A 15097-nucleotide genomic window follows, 5' to 3' on the forward strand; every position below is an offset into this window, starting at 1 on the left:
ATCCAGTTGGTTACACTGCTCCATCTGTCCTGCAGGAGTCAGTGTAGACAAACAGCGACATATACGAGCGAGTGTTGAGACAGCAGATGAAGAGCAGCGCACACAATGCTCAGCACTGACAGACTCGTTTACTGATCAATTCTTCAGAAATTCTGTGGAAACTATTCCACGGCTGAGTTGTGATGTGGTGTATCCTCATTGGGGGAACTTCGACTTGCCAAGGACGACAGTGACGGTGGGATCCGGAGCTCCAACTCGTCCTGAACGTTCGGATTACACCGCACTAGCGGCTGCATGACGACGCTGACTCCCCGGTGGGGGCTTGGCCCACACCCTCGTTTATGGAACTCGAGCCCGAGGCTGTAATATGCGGCCTTATTTTCCCCCTTGGCGTCGGAGGTGAAGCAGGGAAAATTTCAGACGAGATAATTCTTGAAAGATAAATTTACACTACACGAATAGATTCAACGCGGCTTACGTCATACTTCGTGGAAGTAAATAGACATTTCCGTTCTGGCTAACAGCTGGAGCTAGTTAGCCAGGCAGCTATCGTCTTTCTTTTGATGTTATTAAAGTATTAGAAACGGACGTCAATTCGCTGGTTAAAATATATATTCACGAGATTTGGTCAATATTTTAGCCGTACTCCTGTTCTTTGCGTCATCCCGCTCGCGTTTAAAGAATATATATTTATTCTTCGCTTGCAAGACAGTTATACACTGTGATATGTTTAGTTAGCCGTGGATGCTACTTAAAAAGCTAATTGGGCTGATCTTGCGACCACGAATTGCTATAATAATAATAATGACCAAGATACAAAAGTAACATTTTGTTGAACTGTGTCGTCAACCGTGCTCGGAACTTACTCAAATGTGTGCTTAATGTATGTTTTCGGCCTTCCAAACTAGCTGCGCGTGTTATTTAGTGAGGATTGGTCTGAAACATGGACGCGGTGCTTGTTTAGCTTTGTGCAGACGTTGACGATTTTTTTAATTTAGTCTCAAATTCAGACAAAAGCAATCCTGCTTTGTGTGACTTTTGTTTACATGCGCAAAGCCCACACGGTTGTCGGTTGGGTTCGGTGCTAGCAGGCTACATTTAGCAATGTCCTGACATTTGTCCTGGTTCTGGTTTAGAGTTCCGATTCAGAGCAATGACACTAACATTTCGGAGGAGGAAAGGCGCACACGCCGACAGACTGTTGTCAGAAGACGCTAAATAATAGGCTCTGGTTCCGCTAACGCCATTTTAACAGCAGATCTCAGCCAGGGCCTGTCTGTGCTGCTGTTCTCCATCTGTGGTTTGGTTACTACCCACCGAACCGGGATTTGACTCAAGTGCCTTTGGTTCTTTCTGGAGTTACAACGAGGGGCTGAACATGGACGGACCAAGTCGGAGCACCGGGTTCAGGCAGAGCCGACGGTCTCGGTCACAGCGCGACAGGGAGCGAAGGCGAAGGAGAGTGGACCTGGCAGAGCAGAGGGCCACGTCCCTGTCCTCGGGCTCTGATAGGGAGGCGTGTGGCACCAACAGTGTCTTGGGGCCCGGAGGTAGAGAATGCCGGCCTGGATTCGGGAGACATAGACCACCCCGGAGGAGGAAGAGAGAGTCAGTATCCTGTGAGGAAGACGTTATCGATGGGTTTGCCATCGCCAGTTTTATCAGTTTGGAAGCACTGGAGGTAACTATGCCACATATTCACATTGAGAATTCAATAAGTGTTGTGTTATATTCATGTAAATCAAATTCCTGAGCATTTATTTCGTAGTATACATTACATTACATTTTTATACAATTTCTTTCAGAGCCTCACACATAAACCAACTAGGAACTTATAGTACAGTAGGTGCTTCATATAGAGGTAAAATCTGGGAAACATAAACAGCATTCTTCTTAGATCAGTTGTCTATATATATATTTCCTGAAATTTGGAACATAACCACAGGCTTTCTGAAATTTGACAGCAATGTTTGATTAAAAAAAAAAAAAAATCAGTTTCATTGCGTTGGTAGACCTCATACAGTACATAAGATCATAAGGATGATTGGCTGTGAGGACATCTAATCTTCACAATTGGATCCTCTATGTTATTTTATCCATGACTAATAAATGCTTATTATTGAACACTGCATAGCCGAAAAGTAAGGTTTCGTTGTTCATATTCCTATCTTGGTGACAGGATAACTCAACTCAATGAGCACCTGCACCACATTTGGTATCAGTCTGTTAGGTGTATCAGGATCAGAAAACTTTAGTAATCCCAAGGGAAATTGTGTTGTCCAGGAAAGTGAACACGTTGCTCCAACAATACTGTTATTGCATGAGTGTTGTCTGTACTGGCGTCCAAGACATAATTTCCAGTCTGCCCTCATACATTGGTTTCATTTTCTTTCTTTCAAGTGTAGTTAAAATAACTTTTGAAAATGCCCAGGCACATTTTACTAGCTGGTCCCTTTCCAGCCACAAAGCACATGCCGCCCTTGTGTAACTACATGCTGTTTACCATGCATTTACTGAAACACATAATTGAATACCAAGTACAAATTTCTACGACTACGTCTTCCCATTTACTGGACGACTGAACAATGTGTTGGATTAATTGTTCAAACATCAAAATGGTCATTGACCGAGAACTGTCTTTTAGCCACTAGAAGAAAATAATTAGTGTTTCACCAGACATGATGGAAACCAGTGCACCCCTGACACGCTCCCTGTTCACAACGAAAAAGACTTCATGATAACATGCATTGGCCCTTTGGCAATGAAGTCTCACTTAATGATCAAGTGATCCCTGATAGTAATAATTCCATTACCAATGAAAAATAACAGCAGCGTGAGGGCCTGACCCTATTCCCACCCTAACACTCTATCACTTGGTATTGCACGTTCACCTGTAAGTGTAGTGTGTCCCAATACTCCGAACTACCCCAAATTTGGGGTATTGCTTTTTTATTTCTGTACTTTCAATGTCTTTGACAATCATAGTATGATGACACCATGGTATGGCTCTTAAATACTCGCCCTTCCCATATATAGTATCTCACAAAAGTGAGTACACCCCTGACATTTCTGGGGTTAAGTATATCTTTTCATGGGACAAAACTGAAGAAATGATCCAAGGTGGTCAGTGTACAGCTTGTAAATTTACTGTCCACTCAAAATAACCCGACACACACAAAGTTCAATTGTAGTGATTGACTCCAGTGAGTATTTTAAATAAAATGATCCATAAATCTTAAAAGTATGTACAGAAATGTATACCGATAGCTTCTCAAAGTGCCTTGCTTAGTGTACAGTGTGGAAGCGTGGTAACCAATAGGCACACAGGTGAAATGGCTAAATTAGTTCCACATTGTCTTTTCCGTTTACTAGGTATATTCTTTATAACTGTAATTCCCCATATGACAAGTAGATGCTAACCAAAGTTACATGTCTAGATGTAATACATGCAAAAAATGAATTGGAAATAACTGATAAACAGAGATTCAGCTGCCTTATCAGATAGCAAGAAGTACTGTTACGGTACATTTCATGGGTACTGTGTGAGAAGATATTAAAGGCGGGTCTTTCAAAATGAAGTGATAGCAGTTTGACTTCATATTTATGCCGAGTCTTTTACTTGTGGACATGATCTACCTTGGCCATTTTTGTGCTTACAGCCCCCAGGATGGTTCGGGAGGTTTTTCAATAATTCATGTTCTAATTCTGGAGCTTTTGATGAGCTGCCAAATGTCTCCTCTTGAAAAAGCTGCTGTGACCACCTTTATTGATCCCAAAGATTTCCATGCCATTTACAGAATCCCTCCAAAACGGTTTTGAGCAATTTGTTGTCACAAGAAGACTCAAAAGATTAGTAAATTAATTCATTTGTACTCTGTGTTTGCGTATTCATGCTTGCCTGGACCCGATCAATAAAGGACATAATTTGTCTGATTGGTGTGTTCCATGAAAACAGCGGTCCACAAGAGAAGCCCTTGAACACCCTGACTTTTTCTGTTTTGTATTTTAGGGGCAATGAAATTATTTCCACACAAACGTCACCTTCTTATAACATATGTCAAAACAGTGATCACATGAAGCTGCCACAACATTGCAAATGTGGGACTAATAAGGGCTATCTAACAAACATTTTCTTCTGGCATGTCACTACTGCAATGAAGTAGTTCTTACATTTGACTTTTATGGCCTGAAAGCTGAGCTGTGATTGTGATCTACTGATGGACCTCCAACAGCATCAGCCTCAATTTCAAAACACCTGAAATTGTTGATTGCTGACATGCATGCATTTCACCACCAGATTCGTACCGGGCAGCTCTGCGTGTTGGATGTAATGATTAAATAATTTCACCATCGTACAAATCACTGACTCTCTATTTAATCTACTCAATTAGATGGACTGCTCCTTGAAGCCAAACCAGAGGTCAGATCTACAAGGCCGACGGAGTAAAGGAAAGAGAGGACCAGAAGAAAATGGGGGTGGCCCTCTGTCCGAGCCGGAGGAAGGGGCTCCATACAGCTGCCAGAAAAACAACCACAAAAGGAGAAAGATTGAGGTGCGCTTGCTTTACAGGTGTCCTGTAACCTGCTTCTGCTGAGAACAAGGAAGTTCAAGTGCTGAAAGTTGTTAAACAAAATTATATTTCTTTTTTGTCAAAGTAAAATTTGTTTATTGCTTTTTATTCCAGGGCCACCCTCTGGAGACTGGATACATTGTAAGTACATTCCATTAGATCCTTCTACTACATACATCACATGGGTGGAAGTCTTTCACCATCTCACAATTCGATTAAATTCAAAATATATCGATTCAACTGTTTTCTACTTTCTACTCCACCTGCTTTGCAGTGTGGAATGACAAATGGAGACATTAAAGTGTCTTTTCCGCATTTATTAATGTATCCATGCTGAGAAAGAATTGTTGCAACTGTTACATAAAAGCAATATTACATACTGCTTAAGTTACAAAAACAAAAGTGCCTCTTTATTGTGGGTCTGTTTTCGGGGTTATGCCTCACTATACAAGCCCACACATTTGTTGTGTTGCTGAAGTGCATGATCTCAGTTCGGCTTTCACACTGTTGGTGTCGTCCAGCTTGGTGTTTCCAGGCATGCAGTAAAACCAGAAGTGATGCCAAACTCTAGGCCTCTAGCGAAGTTCTCCTACCCCGCCATGTTTGTTTTGGTATTTCTGTTCTTGTGCCAGAAAAGATGGCGCAGTAATGTCAGGACATTGAGCATGATTATGAAATGGCGACCGCTAGCAGATTTTTGTATTTAAAAAAATGATATTAAGAGTTCTGAATCATAGCAAGTGACTTGTTTTTTTCACACCCCTGTCATACATGAGTCTCATTTTGCTGTGACACATCTGTCAATAAAGATTAGAATTGCAGCCCCATAGCAGTGGAGAGTTTTAGTACTGTAACAGGTTTTCCCGCTAATTATTGTTTACCCAACGTCATTTAGCTTTGATACAATATTTAAAAAAATATATATTCAGCCACCATGGAGGAGCTATTTTTCATTTAGATTTTTCAAATAACAAACATCTTGCTTCTGTTTTCTTCTAGTGTGACACAGAGAGCGATACTGGGGATAAGGTGTGTGTTGTTTCTTTTTCATCTCTTAACTAACTTAATTTCATTCAACAAATTACTTTGTGTATGCTGTAAAATAACTGTTAGAAACGCAGTTAACAGAAAATCTGCTTGTATCCCATACAGGCCTCTGACAATGAGATTGACCCCGTGTTCACTGTCACCACTCGAAAAGGTATGTCCCCTTGCTGTAATTGTTTGATTTACAAATTTTTGTTTCATCATTTATCAAGTTTGAGTATTTTTGTCATGTCAGAATTTATTGACCTAACTTCATAATTGTATTTCTCACAAGACATTAAAAACTGAAAGGGGTTGGAGAAGACTCAACATAAACTGAAATTGAATATCATGATTCTTTTGTCTGTTCATTTTAATCATCAAAATACACCAACACAAACATACATACAGGTCTGTCCCTCTTTTTTTTATTTGTCTCAGTTGTGACTCTTTTCCCCTCTTGCAGTGGTGGACAATGTAGCCTCTAACGTCGGGAAGAGCTGCCCACCTCTGCCTTCTCGGAATGGCATGTCCCGTCTTATGGTGACCCCAAGAGTGTCGGGTCTAGAGCGGAGCCAGGAGAAAAGTCTAGAGCAGCATTTCCCTGAGCCCATCTCTTCGTCTACCTCTTCTGCATCCTTCTTTTGTCTGCCTTCTCGCTCCCCGGTCTCAACATCTGGAACTGTTCCCCGGCCCAGTCCCCTCAATGGTGCAGTTGGCCACCATAACAATAGCCCACCACTCTCCAAACCAAAACCCTTTCTCACTCCACCAGGACGCTCGCACATCTATAACAGGTTCTCCATCTTTGTTGTTTATAAAATTAGTTTCTTACTGATTTTTGTTGGGGAGACCGGAGATTTATTATCTATTGGCACGATTTCCCCCACAGGAGCAACACACCTGTCAAACCTCCAACATCCTCTGCAGCTGGTGGGTCTTCTTCCTCTGGCATGCGGCCCCCAACTCCCTCCACCAGTGTGTCTCTGCCTTACATTCGGGGCTCAGGATCTTCAGGACCCCTTAGACCTCCGTCACGAGCAAGTTCCGGAGCCTTCACATCGTCTCCTGGGCTACCTCCACCCCCTCCACTGCTGCAAGGTCCCTCCCATTCAACAGCAGCAGGTACGTTTGATAGATTAGTCCTGCCAGCTGAGTATATTTGGCTCCTGGACTGTTATTTTTTCACCTCTGATTGACAGTCTTTTGCTGCCGGCAGGATTTAGCATTTGCAATTTGAATTACCGTAGTATCTACCATAAAATTTCTTTAATGTAGAGAATCCAAACACCTTCTAAACATTAGAGAACTGGGGCATTGCTCACATAGTTGTCATCACAGTCGACAGAGCTGTCTGTCTTTAAAGTAATACTTTTTAAATAATGTGTACAGAAAGATGTTTTTGTTGAGGGGACATGAGAACAATTAATTATTTATTTTAAAAAGAGAGGCGTGGTGAGGTTGTCGGCTATACTAATGTTTGTCATATTTGTTGTGCCGTATTTCATTCTAGCAAATCTTTATCCATCACCAAGTTGTTAATAATCTCCCATCTCTTTGTCTACCTCAGACCAGGAGATGCTTCGTCAGAATCTCAATTCCCACTATTTAAATGCACAAGTGAGCGAGGGTCGGCGCAGTGTTCCTGGGGCTGACAGCAACACTGCCGCTGTGGGTCGTTCTACACCTGGCGGCCCCTCAGCTTCGAGCACGGCATCTGGATCCTCTGGCCGGACGTCTCAAAACCAGCCCAGCATCCAGCCCTTGGCCTTCCAGTTCCATCAACACAACCATCAGCACCAACACACGCACACACACCAACACTTCACACCATTCTTACATCCCCCACCTACAGCGCCCCCTCTGGTGAGTGTAGTATTTCACCTGTATTTCACCTCCTAGCTACCGCTTTTATCAGCTCAACTTGTACGTTTCAGTTTGACAAGTTCCCAGGCAAGATGGATGGGCTGTACCGGCACCCTGTAAGTGATTGTGTTGAGTTATGTAACTCAACTCATCCATGCTATATCTTAAGAGAATAAAATACTTCTCTCTGCTTAATGAGTACTGACCTGTGTTTCTGTTGTGTCAGTTTTTCCCACAGTACCCACCTCCATCAGTGCCAAACATCCAGCCTGTGATTCCTCCAACTGGACATTTCGGCTCCCTGCAAGGAGCCTTTCAGCCAAAGGTGAGAAGAAACTTGCCTGACTGCTTTTTTGTCAGCAGCTGGTTTGGTCACACTACACACCTTTTTTTCGCTCATGAATGGCTATTGTTTGTGATTTACACCTTTGAGGTTAAGTGTGGATGATATTTGTACTTGCTCATTGGTTTAGCGTTATTAAACCTACTCCCTGAATTCCTCCACCAATTTATCAGAATCTTCCTATGTTAGTAAATTATTTTATTGGTTTTAATGGCAGACTTTCATTACATTTACCAGCTTTCTATTAATAACAACATAACTGTCATGTCTTCCTATAGCCGCTGGTTCCTCAGGGATCAGCTCCTGATCTCAGTGCTCGTCTTGGGGTGGTGCCACACCACCTGCAGCCCAAAGACCCTCGGGTAAGACCGATATCTCTTGTGGAACCATCAAGATTGGATACTTGATGTGGAGTGGTGTAGTAGCCTGAAAGATGGGAGGTGAAGAGTGAGATTAAAGTGGTGTCACGTGTGCTCTCTTGTAGCTAACTGATCCATTCGGGACTTCGTTGAAAATCAGTAATGTAAGCAAAACCTGACGAAGCTTCCAGAAATGCTCACTGCTTCTCTGCTCACACTGCTGCCCACCTGATTGCCTCTTGCACACCCAGTTAGACACCCCTGTACCACTATTGCACCATTTTCCTTTGTGACTGATAGTGCTGGGTGGTTTAGCCAAGAAACACACTCATTACTTACTCATTTCTTGTAGTTGTAGGGGTTTTTTACTTATGAGTACAGACAAGAATGAACTGGTGTTTTACACTGAGACTTGCGTTAATAAAAGCTTACTTAGCTTACTAATGTATGTAACCAATGTCAATGTTGGTAAAAAAAAAAAAAAAAAAGAAGAAGAAACTTTTTTGACATTAATAATAATTTGGAAGTTATAAAGTGTTACTCTTTTTTTGGGAAAAAGCTTAATGGGACGTTATAAGGTAACCTACAGTAAGTGTTTCAGATGTTTAATCTGTAAATAGTCACGTTATTAAATCTGCTATGTATACATGGCACCTGTTTTTAATCACCTCTCAGTCATCACTGATGAAAGATGATTGTGTTATGATCTGTTTTGTGGGGACTACAAGGATAAATTTGTCATCTCATTTTACATTTATAGCTGTCGTGGGAGCATTTCTTACTTTGCTGGCTATCTTGTTGACGTTTGATCATTTAATTCTAGAATTGTTGTTGTGTAATTGTTGTTTATTGTTGGGCTACACTTGTATAAATTGCTTGAGAGGAAAGGAACGTATTTGTATATGTAGGTAAACTTAAGTACAGGAGTGCCTCAAAGTCAACTTCAGTTTTGTCAATGTCAAGTTCACAGTTTTGTCATTGCTGTAGTCCGTATTCATACTAACCACATGATCAAAGGTTTGTCAGTGTTCATCAAAGTTTTGCCTCTTGTAGAATTCACAAGACTAATTACTGACTGCTGCACCTCCCAGCACTATCCACTCTTGTACTCTAGACAAGTGTCTGAGCACAGTTCTGTGACCTCTGACTCTGTGTGCAAAGGCCTCACAGATGTTAATACACTGTTCCTGGAATTGCGTTTAATATGTCATAACTTCTGCGCAGAAACCAGGAAAGTGGTGCGCCATGCATGTGTATGTAGCGTGGATGATCTTCAGCCACCAAAAGAAGGTCAAGGTTGGTTTCCACTCCTGTTCCATGACTTTTCTCAGTATGTTTGCTTTCCTTCTCACTTCTCTGCTCCCTCTTTGACAGCTGATGCAGGCAGATCCCAACAAGCTGGACTTCCGCACCGACCTGCTGTCTCGTCTTCCAGGGGCAGGTGGACTGGGCTCGCTGGGTCACATGGGAGGAGTTATGCCTCCCACTCATGACCTGACCAGACCTCCCACTTTGTTCTCTGCCACAGGTGACCCAAAATGCTATATATTTTACAGACGGAGAGGGGGTGAATGACCCCACTTTTTGAAACGTTTCTACCCTGTCTTGTTCTTATAATACTGTAAGCAGAATAGTATTGACCTTTTTAACCAATATCGTTTGTCAAGCACTATCAGCATTATTATAAAACGTGTTCTTATAAAACAATTCTAAGCTGTGACAATCGACTACTGCACCAACAGATTTTCAATTGGTTGAAGTGACTAACTACCTTGTTTAATTTGTTTTCAAAAACCCTTTTTCTCAGGTTCTGTCAATCCGTCCTCTGCTCCTTTCATCTCTCCACCAGGACCCCCTTCATCTTTCCTCGCACCAACTGCGCACCTAGGTAAGAGTATTCCAGGTATTTATTTTCAAAGTATTTTCTGGTGGTTTGTTTGTTCCTTTTAATGATTCTGTTTGTTGACCATTTCATTTCACTTTAGGCAGTCATGGTGTCTCGCTGAACCTCCCAATTAAAGTATTTCTGTTTTATATAAGTGGAACTTTCATTCATCCTCATTTCCCACCAATATACCAAGAATAAAAGCACTGAGTTAGTGCATTTTCAGTAGGACATACCACAAAATAATTAATGATATTATTGTTGTTAATATTGTTGCAATATTAAGTGCTGACTTGTGTGTTCACTAATGTGGACATCTGGCTCACCAGTGATCATAGTCACTGGGCTAACGATATTACATTTTGATGTTTTGATTTTTTTTGTTACCCAAGATCCATATGGCAGATCGCCACCCTTCACCCCACTCGGTGCTTTGGGTTCTGGTGCCTTTGGAGGACTGGGGAGTCCCACACTCGGTGAGTATCGACTTCAAATATTGATTTTCGCAACCAACCTTATCAGGAACATGACAATACATGAAACATCCGAATTACGACCTGCTTGATTTACGTCCACCCGTCCTTAGGACCACATTTATCCAATGTCTGGCAGCATAGCATGTAGCAGCCTGGCAACGCGTACGACAATTATAGCAGCCAACCGGCATCACGTACGACAGTTACGGCAGCACAGTATCCCAGCATCTCACTCTCACACAGCCATCTACCACTACAGTAGTGCCTATAACCCTTGCGTCGGCTATTTTGAATGGCATTCGACTTCCGTCCAATCTGACTTAAGACCGGTTGGTTGGAACTGGTCGGAACTGATCCCGGTCGTAAGTCGGACATTACTTGTATACAGTGGCTGTATATCTTGAGTGACCCAACAATGAAGCTGTGTATTAAACATGCATAACAATCACTCTGGGGCAGCAGAAAAGTTATGTTTGGTGGAACGTGATATTGTGGCTCTTTGTTCTGACATTGTGTTGTTCATATTTAAGTAAATTTAAACGTCTAGGAGCAGTTTTACATTCTTTCTCGAAGGTCATTGATTTTTTTTTTTTTCTTTCTATGTTTTTGTTGCAGCTGGCCCAATGTTTGGACCGAAAGAGCCACCAGCCAGTGTTGTTGGGGGCTTATCCACTCCCAACCATCACGACCCTTGGAACAGACTGCATCCTGGCCCATCTGGGTTTTCTGCTGGGCCAAACTGGACTAAAGCGTCAGACAAGAGGGATGAAAGAGACCGCGGGAAGGATGGAGAGAGACGGGACATTCTGCACATCAAAGATGAGAAGGACCGGTATGTGTTGTGCTGTGGCCACATGGTCAGAGATTTCACTGAACTGAGTTTGTTGGTGTCAATGTGTCTGTAAAAGAAAACAAGCCAACCTGATGTTCCAGTCAAATTCATTGGAATTTCTCAATATATATGTTTTGTTTGGTGTAGCTGTTGAAGTTAATATCTTGAAAGGGAATCAGAACCCTTGTTTCTTTTATCTGTGTGGTTAAGTAAGGGTTTTTTTCTTCCGCAGGGACAACATGCTCTATGGTCGACAGCCAGTTCGAATGTCCCCGGTGGCGCCATCCTTCAAACCACGCAGCAACACACCAAGCTCGCACCTCAACGGTCACAGCAACACCCTGACGAGTGGTGGGCCGATTGAGGACTTGACTCGCAGCTTGAACAGAGACAAGGAACGTGAAAAAGATGGAGACAAAAGATTGCAGCCCCCAATGTCTTCTAGAGGACCACCAGCTGGTCCTTCATCATTAGTAGCAGACCGGGACAGACCCCGGTCCTCCTCTTCTGTGATTAACACTCCCCCTCCTCCTGGCCGCTTGGCTGCGTCTCCTCTGGACCTTTATCCACGCTCCCTGGCTGCCCCGGCACATGGCGTCCAGAATGACCCGTCTCACTCTCAGAGAGACGGACTCATCCCATCATCCGCTGCGGCTTCTGCTACCATCACATCTTTGTCTCAGTCTAAGAAGCCTGATCGGACCACAACTCCCATCTCTAAACCACCACTACTCCTTCCGCCTGTCAAAGTCAAGGAGGAGCGGAAAGAGGAGCTTGAACCTGTCCCCATTTCTCTTTCTCGGCCTGTCCTCAACCATGGCTTTGACCGTCCTGGCAGCCATCCGCAACACCCGAGCTCTGGAACCGCTTCTTCCTCCTCATTATCTCTGACCCCCACTCCTGGTGTTCCCCTCCCACCTCCTTCTTCCAACCCAGCTGCCCTGCTACACCATTCTGTTTTGGACCGCTCGAGAGCCATTGAAGCAATTCTAGGAAACGCATCAGGTTCGGCTGGGTTAATGGTGGGTCCTGGTGGGGAACGATTCCACCATGGTCCACCTCAAGGACCTCCACAGGGCCCCCATAGCTACACATGGGACCCCTGGAGAGATCTAGCGGCACACCAGCATCAGCAGCGTCGGGAAGCCCTGGCACTGAGGTCAGACCCTCACCTGGCGCTGCGCTCTGACCCGCATCTGGCCCGGCTTTTCCAGCAGCACCGCTTTCTGGAGGCTGAGCGGGCTGCTGCTGTAGCTGCCTCAGCTTCCAACCCCCACCACCCTCCCACCGCTACCTCTTCTGCTTCCAACCCTAATGTCCGTCAAGAATTTGGCTTAATGGCTCACCACTTTGACCGACCTCCCCAGATTGGCCCACCTGGGGGAGGACTCATGGACGAGGAGCAGCGAGCCCAGATCTTGAGGGAAGACTTTGAACGGGCCCGGTACTTTGGCATGCACCACATCCCTGCAGGCTCTCACCTATCAAGTCCCTCTCATGCTGCTACGGCGGCCCACCTGGAGCAGCTCCATCCAGGTCTACTCTCCCATGCACTGCCTCCTGGAGCGGTGGCCTCCCAGCACCATCCAGGCCTCTATTCCCGCCTCGGCCCTCTGAACCCACACCACGTGCCCAACGGCATCCTGGCAAAGACTCCCGCAGGCCTGGTGGGTGCACTCGCCGTGGGTGCTCCACCACCACTCATCCCGTCCATCACCAACCGGTCGTCTCCACCCTCGCGTGGTTCTCGACTTGCGGGCCCAAGTGAGCTGGCTCTGTATGGAGCTCACAAAGATGCAGAGTCCAGATAGTAGTGGGACAAGACTGTCTGAGATGAAAGGGAAATGTCAGGATCACTGTGCTGCTCTCAACCTGCCCCTTTTACCTCTCGCAAACTATTTAACCTGACCAGTCACTCACCTAAACTAAGTCATGGACCCTGACCAGGGCTGAACAGGTGTGGCCATAGTGCCCAGTTAGGTGGAAAATACTAGACTTGTGCTACTTGGATAAGCCGATGGCTCTGTCAGTGCAATTTAAAGGTTCATTGTTTCTGTGCATATTTTGTTTTTCCTTTTGTCGTCACTGTATCAGAAGGGGGGGGAAAACAACATTTTTGTTGTATTTTGTTAAGTTTATTTTGGATCTCGAGACTTGCGGAAGGTGGTTTGTTCTTCCTCCTACCCAACTCTGTGTTGCCTGATCATTCTAGACGTGTGCATATGTCAAGGGTTCACAGTAATACAGCAGTCATCCTGTAGTTTTGTGCGCATGTGTGATGACAATGGACCAGTGCCACTTTCTCTTCTGTCCTGTCTCTGTAAAACAAGTCAATAATCATCTTACCTCAGTTTCTTGCTTCACCCAAAAATCAAACCTCCACTGATGAGATTCCAACTCTGGCTTTTTTGTGTGTGTGTGTGTGTGTGTGTGTGTCCACGCACAACACAGCGACATGAAGTGTGCACCAGCACGAGTGACTTCAGTATTTTAGAGCTTCCTGTCACCGTCTCCCAGTTTCTCCCGGCAGGACCAGATTATAGTAGGATAGAGAAAGTTACCTTTGTAATTATTATTCTTAACATTAATTATCTTCTATAATAATAAATATATTCACTGTTATGTTCTTTGTCATTGTTCCGGGTATTGGCCTGAACTCACCCAGGTAGACAAAAAGGCTCATTTTGCAGGAACCCCTTACAAGTGAAGCAGCACCTATTGTGACCTGTGACTTCTACAAGGATCTCATCTATGCCTTCATTTTGCAGAGAGGGAGGATTCCCTGGTCGTGTGCTTGTGCTGCAGAACTCTGGGTGTGAAGCAAGGAAAATAAGTTATATACTTGGATCAGTTGGACACTTGCTGAACTGAAAAACAAATGGACTCTGATGCGACGGTGGAGATGTTGAGAGGGGAAAGACTGGGTCGATTATTTTATTATGACCGTTTTATACCTTTCAAATCCCTCCCCTAGAGACCACAAAGATTAATTATTAAATGAATTGTTGTTTAACCCTGTTGTCATGGTCTATCTTTCTGACTAGCTCAAGCCATTGATGTCAAATCATGAAAATATTTTAGATTCAACATTCAATGGGTGGGTTGAGAGTAATTTAGCATCACTCAAGTGCTGTTTGTGAGGTAAGTTTTATTTGTATTTGGCTTGACTGCAACACCAGTGATGATGAACTCTTTCAGTCCTGACCCTTTTGACTCTGAGCAATTGAGTCTTGCCCAAGTGATGGTGTGGGCAGTGTGACCAGATCAGAAGTCTTTGGATTTCTGCCAGCTGCAAAAACATCCAAAGGTTTTTTGATGCACACATGATGCCTGAAACTACACTGTCAAGTATGGGGGGAACCTTGTATCGAAAAGTGATGCCACTCCAGAGGAGTGCTGTCTACCTGGCAATAGATAAGCAACCTAAATATATCAGGAACATAAATCAACAGACAAGTTGTTGGAAATATATACTCGCTTGAGACATTTAAATACCAATATATCGCTCAAGATTTTACATTGGAATGTATTCACATGCCATGTGCTTAAGAACAAGACCTAGTTTGACCACTTTTCTTTTTTTTTTTTTTTTTAATCATCTTCTGATGGGTACAGGAAGAAACTGACACGTTTCCAGTTTTCATGTACAAAAAGCTCAACGTAAAGCGATAATGTGAGGAGTATAAAGGAAAACAACCTTTTTAAACGCAAAGATTTAAGCAGACGATGCTAACCAACT

At 43.7% G+C, this 15097-nt stretch overlaps 1 protein-coding gene across 2 annotated transcripts; it reads left to right on the plus strand.

Annotated features, from left to right (window-relative positions):
- The first annotated feature begins 70 nt into the window (after positions 1-70).
- On the plus strand, positions 71-14386 carry fbrs (fibrosin). 2 transcript variants are annotated; one of them, XM_053849184.1, is made up of 18 exons: positions 71-1681; positions 4392-4553; positions 4686-4712; positions 5571-5600; positions 5724-5772; positions 6064-6394; positions 6490-6722; positions 7168-7463; positions 7535-7579; positions 7690-7788; positions 8085-8168; positions 8291-8329; positions 9390-9461; positions 9540-9693; positions 9973-10053; positions 10443-10526; positions 11142-11358; positions 11591-14385. In XM_053849184.1, the coding sequence occupies exons 1-18, from the start codon at positions 1379-1381 to the stop codon at positions 13167-13169; spliced, it is 3885 nt and encodes a 1294-aa protein (XP_053705159.1). In that variant the 5' UTR covers positions 71-1378; the 3' UTR covers positions 13170-14385. The 2 variants fall into 2 exon arrangements, with proteins under 2 accessions (XP_053705159.1, XP_053705244.1); XM_053849269.1 differs by lacking the exon at positions 8291-8329 and having other exon boundaries at positions 11591-14386.
- The last annotated feature ends 711 nt before the right edge of the window (positions 14387-15097 follow it).

Source organism: Synchiropus splendidus, chromosome 1, assembly GCF_027744825.2.
Source record: "Synchiropus splendidus isolate RoL2022-P1 chromosome 1, RoL_Sspl_1.0, whole genome shotgun sequence".
In the NCBI taxonomy this organism is placed as follows: Eukaryota; Metazoa; Chordata; class Actinopteri; order Syngnathiformes; family Callionymidae; genus Synchiropus; species Synchiropus splendidus.